Source organism: Physeter macrocephalus, chromosome 7 (assembly GCF_002837175.3).
Source record: "Physeter macrocephalus isolate SW-GA chromosome 7, ASM283717v5, whole genome shotgun sequence".
In the NCBI taxonomy this organism is placed as follows: Eukaryota; Metazoa; Chordata; class Mammalia; order Artiodactyla; family Physeteridae; genus Physeter; species Physeter macrocephalus.
The window spans coordinates 96,762,642-96,776,132 of record NC_041220.1 but is presented as its reverse complement, the minus strand read 5'-3'; the positions used below and the strand labels follow the sequence as shown (position 1 = coordinate 96,776,132).

The following is a 13,491-nucleotide window of genomic DNA, read 5'->3' as shown; positions in this document are numbered from 1 at the left end:
AATTGTAAACATTGGTGATAATACTCAGTAATCAAATCATAGAAGACCATCTCAGATGTCTTCCAGCAAACATAGTGCCTCAGTATCTCCCTCTGCAGGAGGCAATCTATTGTGAGGGTTAAGAGTGGGGGTTGGAAAACTATGTATGGTCCAGGGCTCAAATACGGCCCACCATGTGTTTTTGTTAATAAAGCTTCATTGAAACACAGCCATGGTCACTTATTTCGGATTTGTCTGCGGTTGCTTTTGTCTACAACAGCAGAACTGAGTTGGTAGAATGAAGACTATATGGCCTGCAAAGCCAAAAATATTTACAGTTTGGTCCTTTACAGAAAAGTTTGATGACCCCTGGTTAAAACCAATAGGTTTTAGAGACTTAGGTAGAGCTGGGGTTCAATCCTGGTTCTGCCATTTACTAACTATATGACTTTGGACAAGTCACTTAACCTAAGTTTGTAATTCCTCATCTCTAACATGTGGCAAGTAATACAGGTCCTTTATTTTTTATCTGCAACTTACCACCCCCATCCAAAAATTCTTTTGTAAACTGAAAAAGAAAAACCTTTACCAGGAAGACAGGGGAGGTGGTGAATTTTGGTGCCAAAACTCATCTGATGCCAAAACCTGAACTGAAATGGCATGAAAGTATTCTAATATCTATCTATCATCTATCTATCTATCTATCTATCTATCTATCATCTATCATCTCTATCCTTTATCATCTACTATCCATTATCTCTCCATCGATCACATTAATCAGAAGACATTAAAAGCTATTTTAATACTTCCAGATCATAGTAGCTTGACACGGTATAAGCTTATTTACCACTCACATACAGTGAAATACGAGTGGGGATGGGCTTCTGTTCCATGCAGTCATTCAGAGATCCAGCCTCCTCCTACTTTGCTGGAAGGCAAACTGAAATATGTAACCTCACAGTCTCCATAGATGGGAAGACAGAGGAAGGAGATGTGGTCACTTCCACTCATCTCCCAGTGGTCAAAACTCAGTCCTGGTCCCACCTAGCTGCAGGAGAGGCTGGGAATACGGCCTAATCGTGTGATCATAGAGCAGAGCACATGGACATTGGATCAGTAGCGCTCTCTGCCATATTTATTGTTTATCATAGTTTTACTGAACAAATGTTACACCCTTGATTATAGCATACTGCAGACCCTGCAGGAGACATTAAATAATATAGAGTATAGGCACAGCATTACGTTTCTAAAATCTGCAAGACTCTGAATGAAACTCAGCTGGCTCCAAGGATTTCAGATGAGGGACTGGGGACCTACATATTCCTCACCGGCAGGATAGCACAGCTGCTAAGAGATGCATTCTGGGACAGACTGCTTGGGTTTGAATCCTGGCTCTCCTACTTTCTAGCTGTGTGACTTTGGGCAGGTTGCTTAACTTCTCTGTGACTCTCTTTCCTCATTTGCTAAAATGACAAGTTACTATATGTAATTCATTCAGCCCAATGCCTGACTCATAATGAGTGCTAAACAAGGGTCAGCTGGTATTATTGTGTGTAGCTATTACTATTGTTAATGTTATTTTTACACACTTAGTACAGTGATGGACACACATTAAGTGCTTGTTTTATAATCAGATGCAGAGCAATCTTTCACAGCATCACAGAGCAATCATCTGGCCTGTGCTTGAATGTTTTCCGTGTTATAAGATCACTATGTAATAAGATGACCAATGTCATTCTTAACTGGCTTCATTAGAAAAATCTCCCTTGTAGAAACCACTGTAGTTAACATCTAATAAATACTGAGGACATATTTGGTGCCGGGTACTCAGCCAAGCCCCTAACTGACATCAATTTGTCATCCTTCCTTTCCCCTGTGAAGTAGCTTTGCTTGCTGATGATTCGCAGAGATGAACACTAAGTCCAGAGGGTTGAACTACTCAGCCCAGGGTCTCACAGCCACTTGGTGGTGAAGGGGTTTTAGATCCAGTCATATCTGGATCCAGGGCCCCTCCTGTCTTACTCAACTCTACCCTTTGGAATTAAGCAAATTAAGTAGGAAACTTCCATCTCCCTTTATCTCAGAATCAGGATGGTCTCTGCTGTGCCTCGCAAGATGCTATTGTTACCCCAAATATGTTCATTGCCTAATCATTTCTGTTTTCTAGAGACTTTTCAGGTAGGTAATCAATTTAGAAACCACTACAATAACTTAGTTTTAAATTTGATTTTGATTTAACATTTATTAATCTAACCATTGGTTTGTCTTTAAAGAAAACAATTTTTTTTTACCAACATGCTTATAGTATATAGCCATTATAACTAATTTCCCAAATTATAACCAGCATTCATCACAATTACTGTGATGAATATTACATATTACAATAGCGACATTATGCATGGTTCCATATCATTAACACCAGACTAAATTTACATGTGAAATTGGATACAATGTGCTATAAGTAATTGATGGAACGTTTCTGATACATTAAGTAATATCAAGTAATGAAATCACTAGCAGTCTTTGCCTTACTCAAACTAGCTATGAAAGATTTTATTAGGTGAACTGGAACGTTTGACTTTTATGTTATGGCTAAACTAAGGCCGTGCTGGAATTAATCTTGTTGGTAAAGTGCAGCAGACACTAATACGATATGGATCATAGGCTGCCAAATCGGAAGAAACATTACAGGGGACTGGTACCTATGACAATCTCACGTCTTCCCCACTAACTGCTGCTGCCACATCGGAGTCAACCCAACTGCCCTCGCCTTGACCACTGCCAGCTTCTCCTCTTATTTTCCCGGTGATATTTCTTGGTTAAGTTGTGAGATTGACACATTGAGTTTCCTGGCCCAGAATCTTCATTTTAGTAGCACTCAATCTCTATGAGCATCTAATATGTGTGAGGAAGGACTTTGCTGCCCTGGTCACTCTGCCCCAGGGCCAAACTGAATGACCTCTCAGCAGGCTGCACCTCCCTTTTGTCATCCTGACCCCACAAAATGTTGAAATGTAAGCCTACCAATTTAATTTTAATATCTCTTGAACTTGTCTCCTCCTCCTCTCCAATGCCTCAACTGTAGTTCGGGCTGACATCAGCTCCTGTCTGGACTCTTGGATAAATAGCTGCTAATTGGACTTGCTTCTAGGAACACAGCCCTTTTACCTTAACTTCCCCACTGAAAATTCTCCAAGGGCGCCTCACCTCCTGCAAGATAATTCAGCCTCCTTAGCATCCTGCCTCAGATGTGTCAGGATCTGTCCTCCACCTCCTTACACAGCTTTCCTGTCACCCTCCTCTTTTGTATTCTACCTTCTAGGTGATTTACAAATGCTTTCTCTCCATTCCCAGTCCTCTGCCTTACTCTCACTGCTTCCCATCCTGAGCCATTATTCTCTCGAGCATCTCCTGCTTGTCCTTCAGACCTAGTTCATCAAGTCCATGGGCGGGCTTCCCTGATACAGCCCCACCAGTGCCCTTCCTTGTTGATTCCACACCATCATCTGCTTTCCTTTATCCTGGCACTCACTGAAATTTCTGCTCATGTGTAAGTTGCACCCTTCCCAATCCTAAAAAATGCATACCCTCTAAATTATCTGGTTCCCATTATAAACAGTGACAATTCTGCCCCCAATTCCAGTGTGTGAGTGAGGATTTCCTCACACCATCAAGTTATCTCCAACACCAGATGTGTGTCTTATAACTGAGCTTAACGCTGATACTTTCTACCTGGAGAAAGAGCCAGATACTACATCATTGCCCCCTCCCAGCCCCCAACTTCAGATGCTACTTGCAAGTATAGGTTGTCACCTGTGCTTCTGACCAATGGGTTACAGATTGGAGGTTCCAACAAACCTTTTCTAGGGTTCAATGACTTTGCTAGAGCAGCCCACAGAACTCAGAGAAACATTTACTTACTAGATTACTTGTTTTTTATAAGAGGATATATCTCAGGAACTTCCAAGTGGAAGAGGTGCACAGGGCAAGGCATGGGGAAAGGGCTTGAGCTTCCATGCCCTGTCAGAGCCCCTGGCTCTCCTTAAATCTCCAGGTGTTCACCAACTGGGAAGCTCTCTGAATACTGTCCTTTTGGGTTTTTAAGGAGGCTTCATTACAGAGGCATGATTAATTAAATCATCGGCCACTGGTGATTAAACTCAGTCTCTAGCTCCTCTCCCCTCTCAGGAGGACAGGACGGAGGGACTGAAAGTTCCAACCCTCTATAATCAAGTGGTTGGTTCTCCTGGCAACCAGCCCCCACCTCTAGCTGAGGGTCAAAATTCACCTCATTAACATAACAAAAGACATCTTTGTTGTTCTCTTCACTTAAAACCCAATGTTTTAGGAGCTCTTTGTCAGAAACTGGGGACTAAGACCAAATATATATTTCATTTTTTGGATATATATTTCTTATTATAAATCACAATATCACACATATATTAAAGAGAGAGAATAATTCTACTCCCTAGAGACAAAGCACAGCCATTCAGAATATAAGCAAATAGATGATTTACACATTCTACCCATGTAATATAAATAAAATATACATAATAAAACAAAATAATACATAATATATAAATAAATGTAATAAATATATAAGTATATATAAATAAAATATATTTTATTTATTATTATTCTATTATAAATAAATAATGTATTTAGCTATGTGACTACTCGGGACATATTTCATCTTACTGATGCTTACATGTAGTATTTTATGAACAAAATTAAATACAAGTCACTTGAAGTACATAATTTGAAAAGGGATTTCCTTATAAAATTGTCAGTGTGGTGAATGTAGCACTTTGTTATATTTAATTTCTTTCTTCAATCTCTCACTTACGGACCTTCGAGAGCAGGGTCTTTACTTTATCAGCTTTGTATTTCCAAGGCCTACCACAGTAATAGGCCCACAGTGGATGCCAGTAAATATTAATTAAATTGTTTGCTTTCTGGGTTTGCTGTCATGCAGTTGGGAAAATGCACTTTTCTTGTATAAACACATAGAAAGTACTAGAAAGCAAACTCAATGTGTGTTGTCATTTGCACTTATCTTGAAAGATAAGAGCAGCTTCTTGACAATACAATGAGGGAAAGTAACTGTTCTTAGGATTTTCTTTCCTCTCCTCAAAAATTATCAGGCAGTACTAAGAGAGAAGTTTATAACAATAGATGCCTACATTAAAAAAAGGAGAGATATCTCAAATAAGCAATGTAACTTTATCCCTCAAAGGGACAGAGAAAGCACAAACTAAGCTTAAATTAGAAAAAGGAAATAACAAAAATTAGAGCAGAAATAAATAAAATAGAGAATAGAAAAACAATAGAAAAAAAAATCAATGAAGCCAAGAGTTGGTGTTTTGAAAAGATAGACAAAATTGACAAACCCTTACCTGGACTAAGAAAAAAAGAGAGAAGACTCAAATAAATAAATAAATCAGAACTGAAAGAGGAAATATTGTAACTGATGTTACAGAAATAAAAAGAATCATAAGAGACTACTATGAAAAATTCTGTGCCCACAGATTGGATAACCTAAAAAAAAAGTGGATAAATTCCTAGATACACACAACTTAACCAAGATTGAATCATGAAGAAATAGAAAGTCTGAACAGACCTATAACTAGGAGATTGACTCAGTAATCGAAAACCTCCCAACAAAGAAAAGCCCAGCAGCAGATGTCTTCACTGGTGAATTCTTCCAAACATTTAAAGCACTAACCCAATGCTTTTCAAACTCTTCCAAAGAATTGATGTGGAAGGAATACTTCCAAATGAGGCCAGCATTACCCTGGTGCCAAAGCCAGACAAAGACATCACAAGAAAACCACAGGCCAATATTCCTGATAAACATAGATGCAAAAATCCTCAACAAAACACTAGTAAACCAAATCCAACAGCACATTAAAAAGATCATGCACCATGACCAAGTAGAATTTATCCCTGGGATGGAAAGCTGAATCAACATATGAAAATCAATTAATGTGATATACCACACTGATAGAATTAAGGATACAGATCATATTATCATCTCAATAGATGCAGAAAAAGCATCTATTGACAAGTTCAATACCCGTTCATGATATATACTGTCAACTAGGAATAAAAGGAAAGTATCTCTACATAATAAAGGCCACAGCTAACATCACACTCAGTGGAGAAAAACAGAAACCTTTCAATGGAGAAAAATAGAAACCTTTCCTTCTAGGATTAGGATCAGGGCAAGGATGCCTACTCTTGTTGAGTGTTCTTATTACAATAATAATAATTAATAATAATAATAATAATAATAAAGGAATAAAAGGCTCAAAAAGCAAAAAAAAAAAAATTACATCACCAAACTCAAATTTTCACCTTAGAAGCACTAAATCCCTTTCAATGTGTCTAAAGTCAAAGCATATTAAAAAAAAAAAAAAAAAAATCTAAGACTTACCTCAAAACTTACAGCACCATTGTGGTCCGTATCAAATGCATTGAACAGAAAATGTGCGTATGTGGTAGAGTCTGAAATGTTGAAAATAAAATAATAAGTTAGCATTTCAATATCCTACAAAGGATTTGTAGAGCATGTACCAAGCCTCTTTCTACCCAGGAAAATTTACTCTACCTCCTTTGGCTTGTGCTTTCTTCTCAGCTGCCCACCTTCTCTCCGTAGAGGATTGTAATTTGAGATTCATAGGTGTGAGTTACCTACAGAGGCCATTGGTGACAGAAGCTCTCTAAGTTTCTGGCTGGAAACGCTCTGAACACATGGGAGTCTTGGGTGATGTTACTGACCCTGGGATGAGTAATGTTACCATAAGTGGGTGTGAGGATTAACAAGACGCATCTGGAAATCGCGTAGTGCTTGGCAGGGACTATCTCTAGAAGAAGTAAAATAATAAAAGTACTAATAATGAGGCACAGATGAATTGCTACTATTGGTGTTGTTATTATTAGTTTGTTCATCATTTTACAACCCAGATAAGGATATCAGGACTCAGAGAAGTTGAGAAACTTGCCCAAAGTCACACAGTCCATAAGGAGTAGAGTGAAATATAACTTAGGTCTTTCTGACCCAAAAGCTAAGTTAGCCCACAGCTAGTAAGGCTGCCTGATGAAGTGGAAACCAGGGTGATTTGGGAAGTTTCTGAGGCCGTGTTGAAAGTGGATTGTGTGGTCCTAAAGATTCCCAGTTGAAAGCAGTGGGGAGCTCCTGCTTTGCCTGGGTCCTGGATGGGATTAGAGGCTGGGGGCAATGGTAGACAGCTTTGGACAGCTCTCTTGTCCCAGTGCCACACGATGGTGCCTAATGATACTGAAGTTCTCTGAAGTCTAACACTTCCTCTGAGTTTGCTTCAAGTAGGTTATTTCCCTCTAATTTTTCTTTCCTTCCGTTTTCTCCTTTGTCTCCCTAATCTCTGAAATTTCTGCCTTTATATTTTTAAAGTATATATATTTTTCTTATTGTTTTCTTTTCTTAGTGCACAGTTTTCATTTTTAAGTGCTTCTGTGCTTGACCCTTGATCAAATTTACATGATTCTTTTAAATGTTTCATCTCATGGGTTTTAGCCTTTTATTGTAACCTTTTTTATATTAAAAAATTGTAACCTTTTAGCTCATTGGCTCTAGCCTTTTATCTTCTTTTTAAAACCTCATCTATTTCTATTTTATAACTTTTAGCCTTTATTTTTACTGGGATTTAGCAAAACTTCTGTTCACCTTTTACTTTATGAATTGCTTTTTGAAGGCTGTCAAGAAACTAAGTCATAGAAGCAGGAGTAGAGAATGGCTCTCCCCAAATAAGGGAGGTCAGGGGTCATGCAAACTTCTCTCCTAGCTCTCAAGCATCCATGGCCTATGTATGGATTGTTTTACCTGAATGCTTCACCCCAATGGTTAACTGTTGCAGGTTGTATATTTCACAAGGTAAATTGTATACTCAGTGCTCAAAATGGTGGTGGCATTTTCTTTCACCTCTTATCTTTAAATATGTGAGGAACCACTTATTTTTAAACGTATGAATTAATAATACTGTTTACAATGAGCCAAACAGGCACCACAATTGGGCCTTAACAGTATGTAAAACTGTTGTTTGTCGAGTGGATGTCTATCTTGTGTTTATTGGTCACAGGAAGAAGCCCTTTTGGGTATGAAACCAGGGTTTTGACTACAATCAATTTAGTGAGATTTTTGGGAAGTTCCATATAGAATTATCAAGAATTGTCAGTCTATTTCTATTTACAAAGTTGTTTTGCTCTCAACAGTACTTTTACATAGAATTCTTGAACTATTTAGTGCCCTATGGAGAAACGAGTTGACAGATGGTATGCTCAACTTATTTTCAGGGAAGAAAAAATAAGGGATTTTGCATATTTTAAAATGAGCTTCATTAAGCAGGTCTCTTGTTACTTTATTTATACAGTAAGAGTAAGTGCCTTTACCTTAGCAAGCAGAACTCGCCATGAATAATGGCTCAGAACAAACGATGTTAGCAACTTTTAAAAACTTAAAACACAAGATAATGTAGGCATACAATAATTACCATCCTTCTCAGATGAGATTGTTCTAGTTTAAAGCTTGACACATGGGACACACACTCTCAAGGTTTGCCCTAATGTGGTTCAGAGGACATCTTGTTCCTCTAAATGTACCTTGGCAAGTTTCCTGGAAGTGAAGCCAGTTTTCTAACCTACATATATCAGGCGGAGAGAGGTTGCTAATACAGTAGTGGAGTCAGATTGCCCGAATTTGAATCTCAGCTCTACCAACTATCAACCATGTGACCTTGGGCGTGTTGTTTAACCTCTCTGTGACTCAGTTTCCTCAGCTACAAAATGATAACAATATGTACTTCAGAGAGTCATCATAAAGAGATTCAATGAGATACTATACCCAAAGTTCTTAGAACAGTCCTAGGCAAATATTAAATGTTCACTAATTATTAGCTCTCATTATTAAATAAATGTGATCAAATTTTTTTAACGGATTAATACAGTTCACCTGAAAACATTTCTATTTTTTGTGAACTCTCAATTGTGTATCTAAGTGACTGAAGTTCTAACCTAATGGAACTTCATGCTCAGTGAAAACCAGTACAATTATATGATGAATGGTATTGAGTTTCTGACAGAGTTTGGATTTCTTCAGTAGATATCTGGAGACAGTGAAAGTTTTTAAACAAGGGCAATGATGCTACTAGATTTGATGGGGTGAGAGGAAGGAGGTAAGGCGCTGGTAGTGTCTGACTGGGCACAGAGGTGGATTCTATAGAGAAAAAGGAAACTGGCCACAAAACCATCTTGGTCTGATTTCATCTGACTGTGCTCTTCTTAAATACTCAGTAAATATTTGCTAAAAGGATGAATAACTGGCATCCTGGATTCTAGATTTCAGTACAGTTCAGGGCTCAAAAGAAATGGCAATGGTTTCTGCTCTTCTCATGTGAGCTGACAGTCTTCTTTGACCATAATTCCTTCCATATAACAAAAACAGTTACTGAGTATCATATGATGACTTTGCTCAGTTTCCTGTAATTTTACTTGTGAAGCTGAAAATTAAATGTTGAAATTTTACAGTTAGGGGACAAAATTTGTGGAGTCTTAGGATAGGAAGTGATCTTGGATACCATTTAACTATTTATCTACATTTAACAAAGGCGGGAAGTGGGTGTAGGTAACGTTAGGGACGGAGTTATGGTCACCTAGTTAGTTAACGGTTGAGTCGGTAATGAAGTCAAGACATTCCAACACTAACTCTTAGAAATAAAGGATGTTAGAACAGAAGGAAAACATGAGGATTCTTCTGTTCCACATCTGGCGAAGGAACAACCTGAGGCCCAGAGAAATAAACTATTTGAGTCACACATTTTAGTGGGGGCAGAGTCTATCTGTAAACTCAGGACTCTTGACTTAGTCCAGTGTCTTTAACCCAATTATGTCCACAGCACAGTGATACCAACTAATCCCTTGGTTGAAAAGGCCATTGATACACATACATTTCAGAATATTTAAACAAATACACTTGATTATCATGTTCCAGGTCTGTGGTTGAAATCAGTCTGGTTGATTTCTTTCTTCCCACCACAAATCCCCTACTCCCACCTGAATTCAAGCAAAAGGACAGAATTAGTTTAATGCATTTGAATATACAATTCACGGCAATGTTACTACAGTAAGGCAGGTTCACATACATGAGTGGTAGTCTCTGTTTAGTATGTTCTCTAAATCACCCTGAAAATTCCTAGAAATACTGTCTGCGCAAGAGAAGGATACTCAGTGGGTGGAGTTATTTGGAAAAAAAAATTAAACCTTTATGTCCATAGAGCTCATCTAAGTGCCTCAAGTGCCTTGAACGCAATGATTGTTCAATAAATATTTGTTGACTTAGATTCTTCTGACTGAAGCTCATTCATTCGTTCCTTCAGTAGCTGTTTATCAGGTGCCTCGTGTAGTCAAAGCAAATGCAAAATTCCTGCAACAGAAGCAGGAGTAGCCCAGGAAATTGGAATTTTCATGAGCTTTAAAAATGCCTGGTGAGCTAGGAGTTTCTAAGCTAAGGTTTCCCCTGTACATGGCACTGAAAAGCATTGCTGTAAGATACAGGTAATGACACAAACAAGCCATTTCCTCTTGGCTTGTTTTATAGGAGACATACTTTATCCCTTACAAACAGGACGATTCGGTTCAGTCCAGCTGTGCTGACATCCAGAACTCCAAACAAGTCGTGCTTGGTAAACCATCTTGCTAAGAAGTAGAGAAAACTAAAGAGCCTGACACAGTGCAAATGGCAGAAGGTTCTGGCAATAAGACAAAGAACCTTCCCGGAGGAAACTGTGAGACATTGTGATTTATGGACCCACCATTGTTACGACTCATAATGAGAGACATCTGTTGCTTTCAGGCCATCAACCTAAATAAATGACTCCACAGAAATGTGAGGACGGCCATAACATGGATTTGCCTGCCATCGGAGAATACATTCTTCCTTAGGACATTTTCCCCTTTCTAGCGGCACTGCAAGATACAATTTGCATGCACGGTATTAATTTTTAAAATTGCAAGTCATCATTTTTAAAAATATTTCATTTCCTTCAGTAATGCTGGCTGCCTTTAGATTTATGCATACAATTAACAGGAATAATCAATGAATTTTTAAGAGTGCAAAAGTGATTTTTCTACAAATCCCTTTGGACTTTGTAACAAGAATCCCTTGAAAAGGATTGTGCTTAAGTAGATGTTCTCTAATGTTGAAATGTTATTTTCCAGATAAGGATAAATTTTTAATGTGGAGTTGTAGCCAATTTGCAGCACGTAATAACTTTCATTTGAGATAATCAAAAAGTAAAAGACTTCCATTTGTGCTAAGTGCTTTTTTAAAAAATTATTTATTTATTTATTTATTTATTTTCGGCTGCGTTGGATCTTCACTGCTGCGCGCGGGCTTTCTCTAGTTGCGGCGAGCGGGGGCTACTCTTCCTCGTGGTGCGCGGGCTTCTCGTTGTGGTGTCTTCTCTCGTTGCGGAGCATGGGCTCTAGGCGCGTTGGGCTTCAGTAGTTGTGGCACGCGGGCTCGGTAGTTGTGGTGCGTGGGCTCTAGAGCGCAGGCTCAGTAGTCGTGGTGCACGGGCTTAGTTGCTCCACGGCATTTGGGATCTTCCCGGACCAGGGCTCGCACCCGTGTCGCCTGCATTGGCAGGCGGATTCTTAACCACTGCACCCTCCATTTGTGCTAAGTGCTTTGATATTAATGCCTATCAATACATTGTCGGACACTTACTGCATTGGCAGGCGGATTCTTAACCACTGCACCTTCCATTTGTGCTAAGTGCTTTGATATTAATGCCTATCAATACATTGTCGGACACTTAGTTTATAGTAAACATCATTCGTTTAAAAAATTCCATGGTTTTTAATAATTTAGAAATATGTGTTAAACAAATGATATTCTAAATTCCTTATTAATGCAGACAAAGGATCCATTACAATCCTGGCATCAGACCCTATGACCAATACCTGTCTGTGGGCTGTTATTAATGAGATGGGGTTGGGGAAGTTGTCACCTATGATGTATCCAAATTCATGTAATAGTGGGTCACCCTGTGTTTTCTCCGAATTCTAATTTAATTCTTTGAAAAGTCCATCTTAAGTGAAACTTTCTATTTTGATAATCCATGCCCCAAATTGCAATTTTCAATTTCAATTTCAAATTCAACCTATTCAATATCCAAAGCCAAAAGTGAATCTAATTTTTGTATGAAACAATTAATATTTAAGTGATGTATACATTCGAAGTGCCTTTTACAGATATTATCCCATGGTGAGGTGGATGTCATTCGTTCATCCATGCATTCACACTGTTTTGCAGTGAGTATCTAGAGCAACTACTTGTCACTCACTGTTCCACGACCTGTGGATACAGCAGTGAGCAAAGCAGACAAAAACTTCTGTTCCCTTGGAGATGACATTCTAGTGGAAAAAGAGACGGTAAGCAACAACACGAACAAACAAAATATATATTATTAGATGCTCTTGAGAGCTAAAGAGAAACATAAAGAAAAGGCATGGGGGATATGTAGGGGTTGTCATTTAAGCCAGGGTGGCCAGAGGAGGCCTCACTGAGAAGGTGGCATTTGAATAAAAGCAGAGGTGGTGAGATATTAAGATGGATATTCGGGAGAAAAGAATTCCAGGCAGAGAGAATAACGAGTGAATTCAAAGGCCCAGAGATAGGACTTCCCTGGTGGTCCAGTGGTAAGACTCCAGGCTTCCACTGCAGGGTGTGTGGGTTCAATCCCTGGCTGGGGAACTAAGATCCCACATGCTGCGCGGCCAAAAATAAAAAATAAAAAAATAAAATAAAAAAACAAAGGCCCAGAGACAGCAGCAGGACTGGTGTGCTGGAGGAAGGGCAAGAGGCCAGGATGTCTGGAATGTGGTGAGTGAAGGGGAGGGTCGGTGAAGGACGAGGCAGAGATAGAACAGGAGACAGTGACCTTGGCTTATGCTCTGAGGGGATAGAAGATTCTGTGCAGAGCAGTGAGACGACCTGGCTTACATTTTACCAGAGTTGCTCTGGCTCATGTTGAGAATACACCATGGCTGGGGAGTGGAGAAGAGGGGTGGAATCAGGGAGACTTAGTTCAGAGACTACAGCAGTTATTTTGGCATCAGATGATGGTGGATCTTTTAAGTGGAATTGAAGTGAAAAGATGATGGCAAAGAAATGGATGAATTTCTCGGCACCTTAGTTTCCACATTTATTAGAAAGGGAGAACCACGACTAGGGTTGTTGGGAGGTGATGGGTAACACATGTCAAGGCCAGACACGTATTAGATACGTGATGAAAGGTGGCTATTCAGCTCAGGCTCAATTTATCTGGATAGACTTTTTAAAATTTCCTCCCTGTTGTTCAGCTTGTCTAATTGTGCCTACATTGTGCTTTTATAATACTATATATATATATATTTTTTTTTTTTTTGCAGTACGCGGGCCTCTCACTGTTGTGGCCTCTCACTGTTGTGGCCTCG

The 13,491-nt window shown here is 39.0% G+C and overlaps 1 protein-coding gene across 3 annotated transcripts in view; it reads right to left on the bottom strand.

The window, feature by feature from the left end:
• The window catches only part of KCNIP4 (potassium voltage-gated channel interacting protein 4), a 1,248,962-nt gene that overhangs the window by 16,984 nt on the left and 1,218,487 nt on the right, over positions 1 to 13,491 (bottom strand). For all 3 annotated transcript variants that reach the window (XM_024119502.1, XM_028492099.1, XM_024119504.1), the window contains one exon: positions 6,416 to 6,486. In XM_024119502.1, the coding sequence (XP_023975270.1) occupies positions 6,416 to 6,486 (71 nt within the window). The remainder of the gene's footprint in view (positions 1 to 6,415; positions 6,487 to 13,491) is intronic.